Here is a 19,095-nt window from a genome sequence, read left to right on the forward strand (position 1 = left end):
GTTTTGGCTGCTGGTTTTCCTCGTTCTTGAAGCTTATTTTTTATGCATTTAACAAATGAGCTTGTAATTGAAAGTCATGTGGCACATTAATTACAAGCCAGAGACAAATTTGCGGTTGTTTGAGCAGGTTGCTGCGAACGACAAGCGTGGACAATGACACGTGCTCCAAAGATCAGACCACGCACTTGACAAATGATTGGTTAAACAATTGCTAAAGTTTAGTTATTCAAATAAACTGCAAATTGTGTTAATTGGCAAAATAAAAAAAACTCATGAATAGCTTTGGCTTGCTGCCGATTTGAAATGGGTTGTGTAGTAATAATTTGGGCACTAGCTATCCATTGGGCGTGTCTTTTGAGTAGATTTTTTTATTATTTTAGTTATTATTTAATAATCATACTGTTTAAAATTGCTAAATCTGAGCCTTAGCAGGCCAAATGATTTAATAAATTAAATAAGAAACTATCAACCTTTAGTCAGTCAAACATTTTCGCTAAATATAATCAGACTTTTATCCTGGATGGGATTTAAGCCGAACGCTTTAAAAAATTGTTCACTATAGCCAAACCTTAAACCTACCTAATTTATTAAGAAATATTTTAATCAATACAAAAATAAACTATTGAGATAGGCCAATCCAAAAAGTATAAATAGCTTTGATCCCAACTATCTCGCATTTATCTACACATATTTGATGGATACCAGTTTTGGGTAGAGGTCAAATGTAGCCCGAATCTTGTGTATGAAAATACGTATGGATTACAATATTTTCAGTACAACGGGCAATTACAGATTAAAATGGTACATAGAATTTTGAATATATATGACAAAAGTTGGAAACAAAACCTGGCATAGATAGTGAGCCAACGGGCAGGAAGTTGTATCGAACCGCTAATCATCAAGACCTTTTCCGGGTTTTGCAGCATTGATAGAAACGTGAGTAGACGGTCTTCAAAACATCGTAAGTTTTGTGTGAAACTCAGCATGCCTTTTTTTTAGGGTATTAGCCTATATAGTTGTGCGTACATGGATATAATTAAATTTTATTGTTTTTTTAACTATTCTTGTTTTTTCTTAACAATTCGCCCCATGAAAATTACTAAACTATTTAACAGATGTTGGTCTCGGACTGTGCCTTATACACATCTCTCAGCGCTGTTGAAGCAGCTAACGGAAACGAGCGGCTGGGCAAACGTGGCTTAAACAACCGCAGATTAAGTAATTGATATGCAAAGCCAACAGTAACGCATACCAGACCGTAGACTGCAGACACGCCAAAAGTCTTAGCCAAAAGGAAATCACAAGTGAAAAAGTAATGGCCACTAACATGGAAAATTTCATAACTTTTCATAATTAAAGGCAAAAAAAAAGAAGAAAATGAAGAGAGAGGGAAATGTACAGAAGAGAGACTGACTTTGTTGAGGGGGGCAACAGCTGAGCAATAGCTGGTTTGTCCACTTTTAAAGGTGTTGTTGGTGTTGGTGTGTGTGTGTGCATACACACACACACACACACACTCACACGCACACTCTCACACATACTCATTCATAAGATAGTAGGCTCGGCCTGCGCCCTCCACTTGACCATATTGGCTCACTTTCACTTGTCTTTGGCTTCTTTTGCTTCCGCACGAAACTTGGTCAAAATGCAAAGCAAACTTGGCCGCCAACTTTACTCAGCTCAAAGAGAGTCGTGTTTGACTTTTTTTTTTTTTTTTTTTATAGTTTTACACTTTATCATTTTGTCATCCTCTCTCTTTGGTTTAGTTTTTTGTTTGCCGCGCTTTGGCGGCTTGAGGCGGCCCCAAGTCGCGTCAGTCATTCGAAGACTTTAAACGCACCAAGTTGCCTAGTTCGGCTGCACGACTACTCGACTCCTCTTTCGATTGTGTGTGGATTCCACATAGAGTATTCGCCATGAATCTGCGCTACATTTGCACATTGTCGCTGCTGCCCACGCTGTATGTGCTGCTGGTGCTGCTGCTGGAGTATGTGGAGCAGGGCCTCGCCCAAAATCCGGATCCGTTGTTCGAGTTGCCCGTGCAGCTGGTCGGTTTTCCAGTTATTGTCCTGTCGGTGCGTCTGTCGCAGTTTGCCAAAAAGTTGGCTTACTCCCTCAATCCAAGTAAGTTAGCCCTTTGCTGAGTGTGAAAGTGCAACTACCGCATTGGGGCATGATTCAGCTGTTGGGCATTTTAATTTATTTTCATTAAGTGAAAGTCAAAAACTGTGCATAAATTAATAATTTGCCATTATTCAAATCGACCCGTGTGTGTGTGTGTGCGTGCAAAATCGAATTAAGCAAACAGATAAATTTCATAAATAACTACAACAAAAATTTTGTAGTGAAAACCTTACTTATAAATACCACAAGCTGTCAGGGCATGAGAAAACAATTTCTAATACCAAATCTGGTATTCAAATCAATATTTACTTTTTCTTGTCGTATTAATAGGCTTTCTTAGTTATAGCTAATCCTGGATAATTAGTTCATTTACCAATGACAGAAAAAATATATTGAATAGATAAGTGAGAAAATAAAAGACAATAATGGTGGATAATTAAATAGAAAATCTAGATAATTAAATATTAATAAATTATAATATTATCAATATTAAAAAATAATTAAAGAAGAATATACAAACGTAAATTCAATAAATAATCAATACAATTTCTTTATATTAAGAAATGTCATACTAATTGTTTGCTTACACTAAACACTATCAAAACACAACACAAAACCCGCCTGCCTGCCTCTTGCAACATTTGTTGACAAACTAAGCTCTCTTGTGCATCTCATCATGGTAGGCGCACTCTTGAGGTAAACGCGCTCATTGCGCCGCTTCGCATAAAACCAGACCCAAATGTGTGACAAAAGTGGCGGGCGACTGGCTCAAATGCCGGAGCTGGCGGCGGCAGTTCGTCGTGCACGTCCACTTAAGCAAGCCAAATGGGGTCAAGGCTGTGGAGACGACAACTGAAGTCAGCCAAGTTGTTGGCCGGAATATTTTACAATCAGCCGTTTGGCTAGTTGTTAGTTGTATTGCGGGCAACGTTTTATTTATTATTATTATTTTTTTTTTTTTTGGGTAAAACCAAGTGCTTGATGACAAGCAATCATGAATGCTAACAGGGAATTACCAAAGCTGCCCATTGAGCTGTGCTGCACTCTCAACTCCAATGCGAACTTGTGCAATCAACCACAGCTTGGTAACTTTGGCATTCTCATCTGCTGCCACTTTGACTAATTTCGCGTTTTATACGCAAGCAGCCAACGACAGCTAACAGCCAACTGCTAACATAAAACTTCCCTTTTGCCACTCTTGCAGATACGTATCGTTCGCGTAGCAGACGTGACGCTGCCCACCCACTAGCTTTGGACGCCCAGTTGGCCCAGAAGGAGATACAGCGCGAGTTCGGGCCACAGGCTTGCATACTCGAGGAGCCGTGTCGTGTGCATGCCTCACGTCCAGGCAGTCAACGGCAATCTGGTAGCGACGGCAAGGCAAAGCTACATGCGCCCTGGTCGGAGGTCTTGAGGTAGGTCAAAGTTTTCGGTTCACAACATGAATCTGCCTGCAAAGGGGATGCTATATGTTGGTAAAGGTACTTATAGCAAAATAATCATAATCGATAAGTACTACTAGAGGATTTAAATCTTGACTTAAAACGTAAAAGCAGAGGGAAATTAAGCGAAAAGACAACCATTAAAATACATAAGAATATTTTAATCCAACAAATTTACTAAATAGTTTAGCTGGCCTTTTTTTAAAATATTTTTAAAATATTATTAAAAAAATTAGTACTTATGTCCAGCTGCTTTTTTTTAAATTTTATATATTAATATTAACGAAAGGCAACATGGTTAAGTTGGTTCTGCTGCATCGATTTTTATTATTATATAAAATCATTGAATGCAACATTATCAATTATTATCAATGGATATTAAGATCGTAATGCCAAAGATAATATATAGTATTTATATTGTCTTTGCTTTTGGTGCATGAATATAAAATAAAAGAGAAATAGTCAAAGTTCTCTTAAAATTCTATAGCATAGAGCATCGGAGTGTCGGTGTTGTCAGAGCTTAGATCATTTTCTTAGTTATTTCTTGTTCAAGTGGAACGCTGACTTTATGGCTTCCCAACTGGCGACTGACAGACAGTAACAACTTGAACTTTTGTTGCCCCCTCTCTTTCTCATTTGGCATTCCTCTTTCTCTCTCTTCCTCTCTCGCTCTCTCTGTCTCTCGCTCTTCGAAATGAGCATTTCAGATTGCATTTGTTATTGCTACGTTGCAATTTGGCGCTGCTGTTGTTGTCATTTGGCAAATGAATGGCTTGTTTTTAGTTGAAAATGTTTTCCAATCAATTTTTATTATTTCTTCGTTGTTGTCATCCCTTCCTTGCCCCCCGATAGCCCATCGTTGCAGTCTCCAGCTCATTGTCATTGGGCATGCTAACTCATCTGCGCATAATTTAATGTCTTCTCCCTGTCTGTCTGCAGTTGGATTCATGTACTTGTTACTCCTAAAGCTTAAATGTGCATGTCATTGCATTGGCATTGGCTTTGGATTTCAATTTGTAAGTTTACATAAATTTTACCAGTTCCTGATGAGTTAGTTGCCCTTGCAGTCGCTATTGTCATGGTAATGCAATGCAATGCACAACGTTTCCAAGTTGAGGAAATTATTCTTTTCCGCACTGTTTGCCATTTATTTTTCTTTCAGTTAGTTCTTCCTTCCCAGAAACACCCGTCGCCGCGCAGTGATTCATAATTAATTTCTCTCGCTCCCTTTTGGTTAGAGTTTGTATAATAATAGAACTCTTAAGTTTTGGCCTGGCTGCTCACTGATAGTGAATGTATTCTTCTTTTTATAGCAAACTATTTTAAATATTTAATGCTTGTTTATTTTTGGCAAGCAAAAGATAGTTTAAACCTTAAACAAAAGCTTTTTGCATAAATACCTCTGGCATACGTGTCGTATGCGCAACATTTGGCATTCATAGTTTTGGCCATTGTTGTAAATTTCATTTAATATTGTGTCATATCGCACTCGACTCAGCCCAAATGTGTTGCACATGCATCTGACATTTTCACACTTAACATGCAAAATTTTCAACACTCAAAGTTTCTTTTGCCCCCGTCATTGACTCAGACCCAAGCCCAGACCCGAACGTGGAGCAGTCAGCCCAGATCAGCGCCAAGAGCTGGCCCCAACGTGTCAAGAGCAAATATTCAAAATTATTTTTGAAATGTACTCAACGTCTGTCGGTTTGTCGTTTCGTCTGTCCTGTTGCCTTCACCTCCGCCTGCCCCTTTAGCTACTCGTTTTGTGTGTTGTTTGTTTAGTTTTCGTTGCCCTGCAAATGTAATTGGCATTAGAAGTTTTGTACGTTTGCCCACGACGTGTTTTTTAATAATAAAATATGATTAAAGTTTTTGATTAAATTTATGCAAGCGCACAGTGCAAATCGGTCCCAGCACAGCTCGGTTCGTTTTAGTTTAGTTTCTGCAATGGTCAGTTGTATTTTTGATGCTGTTGCACCTTTTTCGCATGGCACTCTTTCGGCTCTGGAATGGACCTGAGGGCACTGCAGATGTGTTTGTTACTGAGTTGATTAAATTATCCCATTGCAGACGTGTGAAATTTGAGTTATATGTGTGCGTCTCTTTGTGTGTGTGTGTGTCCAGATGTGACTTGTGCTTGAGCGCACTGCAAGGTAATCAGCAACAAATTAAGTGGACGAGCATGAGCTCTTAGCTAGAGATGGGCGCGTGATTCGACAATAGGGTATCTATATTATATAAATGTTATGCTCACTGAAATTTTCCTTTGGCAATTATGTTTGAGCGTAGAGCCAATAGACGAGAAGTTGCCAGTTCAATTCAAACAGTAATTGTAATCCTTTAATAATATTTCTTATTATTTTCAAAGTAATAATCCCTTTAAATAATCGCAAAAGGGCGAGTACTATGCATTCTGTATTGAAATTGAAGCGAAAGACAGAAACAATTACCACATGAATTTTTAACCACATTCTTTTGACCTCAGCATATATATATATATTACTTGTATGTTTTTGTAAAGGATCATAATGCATAAACTAATACCAGCTTACATGCACTGACTAACCAAAAAAACATATTTACAACGCATCGCATGTCTTTAACATGTCACTGAATTCAACCCGAACCACTGGTTAACCATAAAACCTATGAGCCTTGGTCCTGCCCCTGCCGAAGTGGAGCTCGTGGTAAAGCGCAAATTACTTTTGTTTTTAATATGGCCCCAGTCCAAGGCAAGACTCTTGTTTTGGTGGTGCGTGGAAAGGGTATTGTGATGGAAGCCTGCCAGAGACTTGTGTATATTACCCGCTACTTATAAGTAATTATTTTTGTAATCCGCTTTCGTTGCCGACTATTGTGCCTGCGCCTGACGATAATGATGATGATGATGATGACTGACTGAACAACAACTCTTTGCATACACGTACCACTCAACCACTCAGGAACTACAAAGTGCAATCAACCGACGGCTTGAAACAATGGTATCTGCTCTCGGTCTTTATCGGCGATGCTGTGCGGGATGTGCCGCTATGCAAGCACCTGGCCAAACGGATGCCATGTCCAGGCACTGGACCACTGCCGCCGCCACAGCCTCGCTAAGGAGTGGTCGCATGTCGGACTAGGCGGCACTCGAACATGGGCGGGCTTTATTTTATTTTTTATTGTAGACGTCGCAGTTCCGGGGGCATCTGCAGCATCTACATCGCATCGTGTAGTCAGTCAATCGCATGGACATCTTTGTTACGTTCTTTCCAACCCCAACTCCAACTCTGTTTCTATTTATCGTCACTCTTCATTAATTCGTACTGTTAGTTGTTTTTAAGGGCTTTAATTTAAATGACAGACAGCATAGGCTTAGACTTATATAAGTATGTACGAAGAATAAGCAAATAAATCAACAAAAATCAAATGAAAATTGTATGTGCCTATGCCGTGTCATGCCTGCGCTTTTAAGAGCCCCCTTATCCCACAGACCCCGTCCAGTTTGAAGTTTCATCTGCTCGGACAATGCATTTTACACTCTGCCCCCGTCTTACAAACCATTTGTCTGGTTGCAAACAAAAATTGATACGCCAAAAAGCATGCAACGGAAAAAAACGCATGCATACTTTGCAGCGGAGCGCACAAATTGTTGACGCAAGGCATTAAGCTGCAGACTCGTTGTGAATACCCTGTAACCGTGCAGAAAGGCTATATTGAACTAGTAAGTGCATGAAATGTATTAGAAAAGATTGAGCAGTATCTTTTACTTATTTGCAGCCCCTTTTGGATAACCTTTTTAATAGATTTAAAAAGAGAAGATACTTCTCTTATAATATTTGTTATATAATATCTCCCAGTAAGAATAAATAGGATTCAATAAGAAACTTACCCTTGGCAACCTTACTTTTTAAAATCCTTGCATAAACAATGCTTCTATGCTGCCATTTTGACGTTTTTGCATTATTATTTATTCATTTGCATTATCCTCCTTATTTCTTGTGGCTAATCTGTAAGAAAGCAGACAGAATATGATGTGCTAATGTGTAATGTGTATTGAATATGTGAGATTTTTAGAAAAACTAATGTTTAATTCAATTATAAGTTAGCATACAAGATATTCTCATTTATATGATATAAGCAGTTTCTTTATTGCTCGATTGCCGATTACAGAGTATTTGGCCGTCTGCTTCTTACTGTTACATATGTCAGCCACTGTTGTGCTCTCAGTTGTTTCGCTTCAAGTACTACAACTACAGCTTTTGGTAAAATACACAACCCTAACCCTGGCCGCACATTGGTAGCAGAAACCCGCACTAGAGCGCTGGTCGTCGCTTTGCTATTTATTAACTCGTTGCATATGTTTGCAGGCACTGTTGAGCGCCCCAGCCCGAGTGCTGTAAATAAAACGACACGACTGCGACGCAATGTAGACAAGCGTAACAACAAGCGCTGCTTGGAGCTTTGGCGACGTTGACAACCCTGCTGTGTGCTGTGTGTGCCGCCGCACAAAAGTACGCTGCACTTTTTTGCACTTTGCATTTTTGTGTGATTTGGCACTGTGAAACGTTCGTCCCATTTGGGAGCTGGGACCAAAACAAAAAAACAACTGAAATTGTCTGTGGAAGGTTTTCTTTTTTGTTGGTTATATCCCTGGTGTCTCTCGGTTTATCACATTTAATTTTTCAAACGTATTCCCCGCGATGACGCCGTTTGTCTCTAGATTTATGTGCCATTTCTTTTGCATATTTCATATGTTTGAAATACTTGTTGATTTGTTGCTATCTCTGCTACAGAAGCATCTTGTTTTTGTGATTTAAAAAGTATTTAATAAATATTTAAAGGCATTTAAGCGATAACAATTATTTACAGGCCTTAAGCTAATGGGAACTTGCCTCTCGTCTGACGTATATACACTCTAGAAATTTAACCGCTGCCCAGATACACCTTGCGTCCGTCGGGCCTTATGTAATACTCGTTTACACCTTGTGAATTAGTTACATATATATTTCTATCATCCTCGTGTTTGGGTCTCCTCGTCGAGGTAGTCTGGTAAGCGCTGCTATATCGGTTGTCGCTTATATAGTTCGCATTCGGATAGTTGTACTGAGCATTATAGCTGGGTTTGTCAAGCGACTCGACGAATCGCACGGTATTCCCCGGCAGGTATTCGCCATAGTTCATAAAACTTTGACTGTGACTTGCCTGATAGTCTGCTGATGTCTCCGTCTCCAGACGATAATAGGAACTCGGTCTATGCTCATCACTGACCACCAAACGTTGCTCTTTCTGTTCGCCCCTATCATTGTACTCGTAGCTGGGCGCATAGGTGGGTCGGTTCAGGATCTTACCTCTGCGTATGTGACGCTCGTAATGATCGGGAAATAGGACTCTGGCGCCGCGTTGAGGTGGTGCTGCATCCTCATATACAGCATTTGGTGGTGTATGTGGCTCCGTTTGTTGTTCTTCTCTAAACTGTTTTTCTCTGAATCGTTCCTCTTCCTCTCTGTACTCCTGCACTTGCTCTTCTCTAAGCAGCTTATCAAAGTCCTCGAGCTCCTCATTGGTATCCTTGAAAACAATTCGCTTGCCACGCCTCTTCTCAACGCCGTAATCTTCCTCGCCAAGTCCGTTGGGCAGCACAGCTGTCCAACCCTCGGCCAGTTGCAACTTCTTGGCCTGCCGCTCGCTTTCGCTTTGGTCTTGGGGAAATCTCAATTTACGTTGAGCTGCATCTCGATTGAATTCGTAGATAACTTTTCGCTCGCTGTCGCGCAGAGCTTCCGGCGTGGCATCCGGAAATCGCACAGCTCCGTTGTCATGATGCTCGGCGCCTTCTTCGTTTTTGAAGTGCAGTATGCGACCCTCGCCCTCAACCTGGTCTTCGGGAAATTGCAGCACACCTATCAGCTCGGTGTGTGCCTGGGCTGCCTCCGCCTCGTCATCATCTTGAAACTTGACTGGTGTCTGGGTATCCAAGTCATCTTCTTCATCGTGAAAATCAACGGGCATCAAGCGGCCATTATCCGTCTGAATGTTGCGTTTAATTTCCGTTGGCAACAGACTCCTTCTCCTTCGGCGACGTCTTTGATACTCCACGCCGCTTAAATACTCGGACAGCACTCGGGTAAAGAAGCTGCCGATGCCATCGGCAATGTCCGTACTGGGTCTTTGTGTGGGTCGCGGCACAGGCCGAGGCGTTGTGCGCGTCACCTGACCCAGCCCCTGTTCCTGCCCGCCGCCCGTCAGGGCAGCGAGTATGCTGAACAATGAGCCTCCGCCAGATTCGCTTTGTTGTGCTACAGTTTGTTGCTCTTCCGGCTCGCTGAAGAACTTAAAAAACCCGCCGCGATGATTGTTCAGATAGTGAATGATTTCCATCTAGTAAGTTTGAGTTTTTAATAATCATTAAACACCCTTGATTGGTATGCTCACTGCCATCAGCTTACCTCATTCTTTGGGCATTTTTCATAGGTCTGAACACAGCTTCGTTCGCCCCCGCTAATTCCAAGCAACGCAGCGCGTCCATAAATGAGAGCTGGCGAGGCGACTGGGAAGCCAGCTAAGAAGCTGTTGGGAATGAAATTAATGAAAAAGTCTTAAAAACTTCGCAATTTAAGTATTTCCTGATATCTGAGTACCAAGGTAATTTGTAGGTACTAGGTACTTTTGGGCTGAAAGGTTTGTTACACTGTTTTTTGGAATCCTTTTTTAATTTATAAGTATTTCTAGTATATACTTGTTGGGAGTAGACATCTCCGACTCGACATATACTTATTTTCTGTATAGCCACGTTGTCCCTTCATTTGGATGTTTTTTACAGAGTGTATTTTAATTCTGTGTAACTGTGTGACGCATCGAAGGATATGTTTATGATTTCGTAAGGTATTCCTGTTTTAAATCAACAGATCTTATCATTATCTTATTAGTAGAAGAACGATCGCTCAAAAATGAAGTTTTGTATGAAAATCTTCTCCTTTTTTTAAATAACGACCTAGTCGGAACATTTAATTTTCCCTGTGATATCTAAAAAGTGGGTTTTAACTATTTTTACCTATAACCATATGAGAATAGACGAATTTCTTATAATGCAATGAAAAACCTGAAGGAATATAGGTACACAGCTACCTTCTCTTAAATTCAAGGGTTATTATATTCTTCATTATCTAACAAATGTTGCCCAGCTGCCTTTTAGGCTGCTTATAAAACTTAATTGAGTAAATGCCAATTTGGAACGAAAAGCCAAACAATATCAATTTACAGACGAGATGCTTCAGACACACACAACCCCCGCCCGCTGGCCATGTCTCAATCAGAGCGTGGCTCATTTCATAGAACAATCAATATGGTCGGGCCAGATCGACTTGCATAATGAATGAGGTCTAATCCCAGTTAACGCTTGCTTGAAATTAAACGAGCACAGAACGGTGGGAGTTGCCATCGGATGGGAATGTAAATTTAATAATATTTACTTGCAAGTAAAGCCCTTGCCACATTATTTCGGATGGCAATTGCGCCAGCTCTGGTTGGGTACTCACTTGGTTATGGCAGGCGATGTAATGAAGCCTGGCAGTTGGCCACGTAACGTTTGACCGGCAATCATCTGGCAGAGCACCTTGGGCACACACTGCAAATCGTCGTTGCGTGCGATGTTCTCCAGGGCTCTAATGAGTTGTGTGTTGGGCGGTCGGGCGTGCTGCCCCGTGCTTTGCGTGTCGGCGAAAGCGCCTAAGAGACTGCCTAATGGGCTGCTGCTGCTGGAGGAAGAGGATGATGCTCCACCACCGCCACCGCCCAAAAGCAGATTTGTAAACTGTGGCGCATATTGTTGCGTCGAGCTCAGCAGCGACGCTAGAGTGGCCAAGCCACCAGCTCCAGCCCCTGCTGCTGCCGCTGGCTGCTGGTAAGGCGGTCGATAGCCAGGCGACGGACCAGGACGATAACTGAACTGCGGCTGGGGTGGTATCTCGCCAATTTGATACTCATAGTAATTGTGTCCCGGTCGCTGCTGTTGAGACAGCGGCCGCTGAGGCAGCGGCTCATACTGATAGTGCGTGGGTTTGTATTCCGACTGCGACTGCGAGGGAGAGTGCGAGTGGGCAGGGTAACTGGGAGGTCTCTGCAAATAATTACCAAAGTTGTTTGCGTAATTAGACGACTGCGTGTATTGCGGCTTCGGCACATATATCGATGAGCCGGCTGCCAATGGTCGGTTGTCATTGACATCTTGGCGATTGTAAGGCGGCCGATGGTGCTCGCGGGGTCCCTGAGACTGGGTTTGTTGCTGCGGCTGCTGCTGGGATTGCTGTGGCACAAAGTTGGATGTCTGCTGTGTGGCATAGCTGGGCGGCGGGTAATCATGCGAATCGTATGAAATTTTATTCGCTGTGGAAGCTGTGGGTGCTGTCACAGGTCGGCGATAGAGCGTCGTGGGGCTCTCATCGAAGACATAGCCGGGCCGCTTCAAGTACACTTCGTCCGCAGCAACGGGGCGTGAATGTTGCGGCGCGTGGCTGCCTACGAGCAGCGACGATTGCACCGTGTAGACCTGATCCCCCTGCTCCTCGGGCTGTTCGCGTTGATACTGAATGTAGCTGGGCGTAGCCTGTGTGGCCGTGGGCGTGACCGTAGGCGTGTAGCGATAGTTTTGCTGTGTAAAGGGATCCAAATAGCTGACCACCGGTGTGGTGGGTATTTGGGTGCTGGCATAGCTATGGAAAGAGGTCTGCTGTTGTGGTCTGGTCTCGTCTGGAAAGGAGAACTGCTTGTCCATCGCCGTCTGTTGCGAATTTAGGTTGGCCAAGGAGCTGGGCACTTGATGCTTGTAGTTGGGCTCCAAATAACTGGGAGGATAACGCTGTATGCCACCGTGCATCACATCCGAGGGCGTAAATTCAAGCATCTGTGAGGGTCGAAAACCGCCGTTCGTTACCCGGGCGGACGTCTGGGAGGACTGTGCAGCAATGGCGGTCACCTCAATCATTGGCTCCGAGGGGAAAAAGTTTTTCAGCTTTGCGGAAATGTGTTTCTGCCTGTCAGGAAGTGGGCATGACATTGGTTTAGTTGACAGTTTGGGTGGGGTGGGGAAACAGTAAAATTTGCATAAATTAAGGTAGACGTGAACTCACTCGTCATTTCCGTCGCCATTTCTTATGCACGACACGTCGCCGGCTAATGCGATAATTAGAAATGCAATTTTCCATAGCATACTTTGCGGCTGTTGTCGAAACTGCATGCTGCTGCCGAGCTGTGTGAGTGTGTGTGTGTGTGTGTGAGGAGTTTGGCCTTTTGTGTTTCTTGCAATTGGAAATCCCCAGCTAACGTCAGCAATTCATAAGCGTAAGCCACTTTTCGCACGTCGCCTGCAACAATAACATAAAAACTTGCTGTCAGCTCTCTTGACTACAAACTGGAAAAGATTGCGAATTTCTCTAGAGTCCTCGCGGCAAATTTCTCGCTACATTTGCACATAAATTTATAGATTTACCCCATCGAAGGAGTGGGAATGCAGCACATTTGCATTCATATTAATGCAATTCTCACGTGCTCGTTGAGATCTCGACGACGACGACAACGACAACGACGACTTGACATTTGTTTAATTCTATTTTTTATGATTGCGCCGTGTTTATGCAGCCGCACGCCGCAACTCGACTCGACTTGCCACCGTAATCATCAGCTTTATTTCGACGATGACTACGCCGTATAATCATATCCATAATCTTTAGCTCTTTTGGGTGCTCGTCTCTGTGTCTGTGTCTGTGTCTGACTCTGACTCCGACTCTGACTCTGGCTTTGCTCTAGTGCACTGCGCCTTGAGCCCAGTGCTAAATTATTCATATTATTGTGACGTTTTATTTGTCGCCATTTGTTGCCACAGAGCGTTGACAGGCCTTAAAAGTTTAATACACACAGTCTGACACGTTCACTGCTCTGGATTTTTATTTGCTAAGCTTTGGGTAGTTAAAATGATGCAGTCTACACTTGTTCTCGTAAAAAATACTCAATATTATAATGCTGCAAATTCATATAACAGATAGACAGCTTAAGTAATAAATTTAAATTTAATAAATTTTTGAAGATCAGTTAGCATGGCAGCTACTTAATTAATGACAAGCCTTTTGAAGGCAGCTCAAAATTATTCCTTTGCTTTTTTTATGCTGAAAACTCAATCCGAAAGATAAACATACTTTTAACTTAATAAGAGTACAATTATAAAACAAATATTAAGCAGATTATTGCAAAAATGAATATGAAAAAATAAACTCCCTGAAGTAAAGATCTCACGTTAACCAAACACTAGCCTAAGACATACGAGTCCGGAATGTTTCTCTAAGACGAATTCTCATCTGATTAAAAAATTTCACAATATTTGGGTTAATTTAATCTTCAATTTTAAAAGAGTGAAATTCATTTCTGAATGGCCTTAGGAACCTCTTGCAGAATATAATCCCATTGTTAATCTATATAAATTATATGGTTGGCCTGCTTCTCAGCTACCTATTAGCTTAACTTTAGCATCCGTTTCATTGATTATTTTACAACAAATTGTTTATTTGACACTTTTTTGCTGCAGCATTCGCCATAAATTTCACCATAAAGATTGCCTTTGTTTTGTTTAGGGCCTCATTTGGCGTCGATCGATTTGCATTTAAATGAAGTCAAGGTTGCTGCGTGTTGCTCACGTTGAATTTAAATTACATCTCCTCAATGATATGACGCACAAAAAGTTTCCAAAAAATACATAAATGCCTTAAAGTATTTGCTGGAGCAGATGGAAACAGCTGGAAAACCAGCCAAATTTATTATTTATGCTTGTCGTAATATAAAAACGACTATGCCAAATGTGTTGGTCGCATATAAAATTTAAATTTCATGCAATTACACACACACACACAGACTAAATGACGGACAGACTGACTCAGTTGCCACAGCAGCTTGCCTCATGCCGCATGCAGCATGCAGCTTGCAGCTGTAACTGTAATTGCCCAAAATTTTATGGTCCAAGCAACGGCGGAGACGCCGCAACGAGCAAGTACTAGAAAATTGCATTTGCTGCCAACAGGCAACAGAGGGCGCTGCACTAAAACGAAGACTAGCTGCAGCAACAGACTGCGATGGAATTTACAACAAGAAACGGCAGCAGCTAATTTCATCTGGAGGTGGAGGTGGAGGTGTATGTGCCATCCCCTCGTTGCAGCAGCAGGTGCCAGGATCACAAAATGTTTCGATTGTGTGTCGAGGCACGCACAAGTGCGGAACAACATGGCACCGAAATGCTATAAGGGTTCTCACCTTCCCCCCTCGCAAAATGCGGCAACTACACGAAAGGACACTTTACGCTTGAGATGAGCTCCAATTTTGGGCTAAAGACGAACACGGATATGGACACGGAAACCAAAAAGCAGCGTACGTGCTGTGCATTCTTTAGTGATGTTGGCCCCCAAAGCAGCTGGGCGTGGCCAGCGTGGGCGGAACTGGTAAATCCACTCACACTGAAGGCCACCTTGTCTTTTATTTGTGACGCGAGCTGAGGTTCGATTTGGAGTTCAACTGTAAAATGAGTCATTTATTTGTTTTGTTTATATACTTTTTTTTTTTTGCTTTCGGCTAATTTTTACGCAATGTTTTATTCACTTGCACAACTAAACGACTCAGACAACTTTCTTTTCTTGGCTGGTTGAACTTAAAAATAGTCGGGCCGCTTCTATTGTCACAATTGCCACGCTTTGTTTAACTCTCAATTGCGGCGCACAGACACACACACATAATTGTTTAGCCGGCTCCGATTTTGCACACTTTCGGCTTTTGATTCCACTTACTGACTGCACTTCTCGGTAACTCTCGTCCGCGTTGTGTGGCAACAGAAAAATAGAAACCACCAACGAAATCGAATCGAAATTTATATTTGTTTTCTTAACTGCCTATTCGACGACGCATGCGCCAGCGACGTCTTTCCGGCTGTGAGTGCGGCGTTCGTTTGACACGCGACGCCGGCGCTGAGCATGCGCCAAGCCCGGCCCAGCCAAGTTTACCAACTTGTTGCTGAGAGGAGAGCAGAGAAGGGGGGGAGAAAAATGCTCCAACGGAGAGTGAAAACGTCGTCGAAACGATCAGCAGCTGTTTGTTAAAGAGTTGGTAGAGATTGAGAAAGATGGAGAGAGCCAGAGAAGGAGAGAGACTTTTCAGTTGAGTAACAACAGAAATGAGGAGTTGAGGATGAATAAAGCTCGTGCGTCAGCAGCTTACATTACAATTCTCAACTTTTTGTGGGTAGAAAATAAAATAAAAATAAACCAAATCTATAATACTCCATACAAAATAAAACTAAGCATTATTAATTAATTATGCCCATAGTTTGTAGGTCCTTAGAGGTTAATGAAAATCGCATAGAAAGGTAAGTTGCTCAGACAAGTGTTAATTTGAAAACCATACAAGTTGGAGTCTCCATTCTTTGGAAACATTTATGTATATATACGGTACATATCGTGTATATTTAATAGATTTTTTACACGATTTATTTTTACCACTTTCAATGGATGCCAGAAAAAGTTATATATTTGAAGCATTCCAATTAAAATCGAATGATTTGTTTGGAATCGCATATGTAGAAATGGGCTGACAATTATGAGTTAGTTTCCCACATTGAGTTTTGTTGGAAGAGCAGATAGTTCATAGTTCATTCAACCTATTGTGCAGAGCTAACTACTTTAATTAAATCAGACAGTTGCATTACATGTTGATCAACCATTTGTTACACTTTTCTGTAAGCTTCATAAATAGCCAGGCGAATTATTGTACAATACTCGCAGTGAATCTGGGTGCCGCCGAGACAGCGAGCTGGCCAGTTAAATGGCTTAATCATAATGAGCCAAGAGCTGCAGGCAGAGACCAGCAAGCAGAGGTAAGCAAATTAGTCGCTAAAGCAAAACGTCGTCCGGAGAGTGAAAGTTGAAACCGGGTGGAAACCGAAAGAGCTGCCAGCTAGCTACAAGACTCCACAGACAGAGGAAGACAACAAGACGATGGCATTTAGCTGCAGCCAAGTTAAGCGACATTGAGTAATTTTCTGGTCTAGTCAGAGACCCCAGACCACAGTGGGTCCCCCCACGCTGCTTTCTTTTCCCTTGCTCTGAAAGCAACGTAATAATAATTTACACGTTATTTTTTTTGCTTTACTGACTGAGGCTGGGTGAGGTAACCAGCCAGCAGTTGGCTCTTGGCCCGTTTTGGCGGTCATATTGAAAGCGAAACCAAAATCTCAAGATTGTGGGTTGTGCCAGAAACGTCTTTCACGAGTTAAACCAAGCTAAATTGTTGCCAATTTCGGATCTATGCCAATGCCTGTCATTCAACCAGCTTCGGTTATTTTTCGACTTGTTTACCCCTTATTCAAACTTTGTTTTGGTATTGTTTTGTTTCGGTTTTGGGGAAATTACGCAAAGTCAAAGTCGCGGCTTCATATTGATCAATTATAGGTCATAAATAACGTATCCGCTTTTGAATGGTTGAACAAACTTTTTATAAAAGGTCACCAAGTGGGCGTAGCTATCAAATTGACTAACTATTTAAATTTATTGCAATAGAATACTGCAGCAGTTAAATATATATATTTTTTTATCAGCTCAATACAGCAACATGCGCCTCAAGGAGTATCCAGAAATAATTGTGGATGTGATACCGAAGCTGTATGAGAGCCATATCAAGGTTTTCATTACACATCTATATGGCATGGAGGAGCAGGTGGACCGACTACCTAAGAAGTTCTGCAAGATGTACACGACCCAGCCGCTGGCTAGTCAACTGCTGTACTATCTACGTACTCGTGGAGGCAACATATCGGAGCAGGATTTCCATATACTCAGGGAAGCGCAACCCTTTACAGTGCGCCTCAGCGATGGCAAGCGTCTGGAGCTGATGCTCTGTGCCGGCAATGACCTAGGCAACAGTCTGATGTTGCTTGTCCGCAAGGTGCATGGCGGCAGATTGCTCTTATACTATTCAGCTGTGCAACAGGACGATCTCTGTCTGCTGATGGGCAATGTAACCTACCAGGAATGGATTGCAAAAGGCACGGAGGTGCTCTTTTTAAATCTCCAGGCAGTCGATGAGCCGTTTAATCATGTGGATTTCGAAGAGATCGCCAGAGGCATCTACATATATGGAGAGTCTATGAAAAGGCCAACTGTGCTCAAGGTGCCCCTGCTGGGCTATGAGTATCTGATCAAAAGACTAGCTCAAACCTTGACACTCTATGGTCATATCAAAATGTCGAACGCCTATTTGGATAACTACAGGTGTTTGACATCAGATTTACGGCAATTTGAGGTGGCCGGCTACGTAGTTAGTGCTAAAGTTGTAGCTTCCAACAGCGTTGATTGCGATGCACAGGAAAAGCCATATCCTCTGGAAAAACTTCAGTGGTCGCCAGTGCCAAATCGCATGAATCTCATTCAGCTGTGCAGTCTACTGCGTCCACTGCATATAAATGGAATAGTTGCGTTTCATGCTTCAGGAAATGTGCCGCCAGTGCCGCAATTTCTCAAGCGCTTTCAATTGAAGTACTCGCCCAAATCCAAGGGAGGACTGGCTGAAGAGCAGGTCGATGTGCCTGAAACTCAGCTTATGCACTTGCCAAGTCAAGAGAACATTCCTCAGACACAAACCCAGCAGGAACAGCCAACATTAAGGAAACAACCTATTGTAATTATAAAACAAAGACAGCTCCACTTTGTCGATTACGATGATGATGATGATAATGAAATAGAATAGGAGTTTCAATAATTTCAATTTCAATAAAGATATATATAATATTAATATACATAACTAGAAGATGATCAGAGCTGAATAATTAAATAAATGAATAAAGAACTATGCACTTACCCAAAAATTCATATGCACATTTGCATCTATTAATTAGAGGGAGACCGACTTTTATTTCCACATAGCTAAAAGAAAAGAAAAGAAAGAGAGTTAGAAAATTGAAAGTATGTTCAATGTTAAACAAATTCAATTTTTGACACACTTTTTAAAAAAACGCTTTACTTGCATTCAAAGTAAAAAGAACTACTCGAATTTTTGAGAAGTACATAGGAGAGCATAATGAAATTTGTTTTTTTGTTTTTCAAATATGCAGCGAAGAGGCAAGTAAACTTATTCTGCATTAGGCCACAAGCTAATACATGCATAAATACAAACATTCCTCAGACACACATACACACATGCACATGTGAACGTTCATTTGATAATTTACACATCCCCATAATTAAGTTAAGGTGTCTGCCAATATACTTGCTAATGCAAAACATCATTTACAATGAAAGCATGAAGAACTGCAAGTCCAGGTGAACGTAAGCTAAGTGATAAAAAGATAGGTACTACCATTCTATCAGTCAGGATAAACAGATATGTATGTAGACTGAAGCGAATGTCTGTCTGGAGCTCGCTTGTGAAATTTCAACTTTGATTTTTCTCTGTAAAGCGTATCTCCCATCTCATACCGATAACTGCCACATTACATTTGAATATGAATATGAAAATGAATACT

At 41.8% G+C, this 19,095-nt stretch overlaps 3 protein-coding genes across 5 annotated transcripts; 2 read left to right on the forward strand and 1 right to left on the reverse strand.

Moving 5' to 3' along the window:
• The first annotated feature begins 1,805 nt into the window (after window positions 1–1,805).
• On the forward strand, window positions 1,806–17,357 carry LOC6624524 (uncharacterized). 2 transcript variants are annotated; one of them, XM_032435131.2, is made up of 3 exons: window positions 1,806–2,124; window positions 3,329–3,539; window positions 17,173–17,357. In XM_032435131.2, exons 1-3 carry the CDS (start codon window positions 1,917–1,919, stop codon window positions 17,240–17,242), a joined length of 489 nt encoding a protein of 162 aa, XP_032291022.1. In that variant the 5' UTR covers window positions 1,806–1,916; the 3' UTR covers window positions 17,243–17,357. The 2 variants fall into 2 exon arrangements, with proteins under 2 accessions (XP_032291022.1, XP_002048354.1); XM_002048318.4 differs by lacking the exon at window positions 17,173–17,357 and adding an exon at window positions 6,512–6,994.
• LOC6624222 (uncharacterized) lies at window positions 8,340–18,498 on the reverse strand. 2 transcript variants are annotated; one of them, XM_002048319.4, is made up of 5 exons: window positions 18,432–18,498; window positions 12,677–12,910; window positions 11,087–12,580; window positions 9,998–10,118; window positions 8,340–9,929 (listed from the first exon to the last, which is right to left on the reverse strand). In XM_002048319.4, the coding sequence occupies exons 2-5, from the start codon at window positions 12,781–12,783 to the stop codon at window positions 8,475–8,477; spliced, it is 3,177 nt and encodes a 1,058-aa protein (XP_002048355.1). In that variant the 5' UTR covers window positions 12,784–12,910; window positions 18,432–18,498; the 3' UTR covers window positions 8,340–8,474. The 2 variants fall into 2 exon arrangements, with proteins under 2 accessions (XP_002048355.1, XP_070064722.1); XM_070208621.1 differs by lacking the exon at window positions 18,432–18,498 and adding an exon at window positions 15,371–15,517.
• On the forward strand, window positions 17,280–18,320 carry LOC116650742 (uncharacterized). The gene has a single exon (XM_032435301.1). The coding sequence runs from the start codon at window positions 17,280–17,282 to the stop codon at window positions 18,318–18,320; it is 1,041 nt and encodes a 346-aa protein (XP_032291192.1).
• Window positions 18,499–19,095: the final 597 nt, after the last annotated feature.

Source organism: Drosophila virilis, chromosome 3, assembly GCF_030788295.1.
Source record: "Drosophila virilis strain 15010-1051.87 chromosome 3, Dvir_AGI_RSII-ME, whole genome shotgun sequence".
Lineage (NCBI taxonomy): Eukaryota > Metazoa > Arthropoda > Insecta > Diptera > Drosophilidae > Drosophila > Drosophila virilis.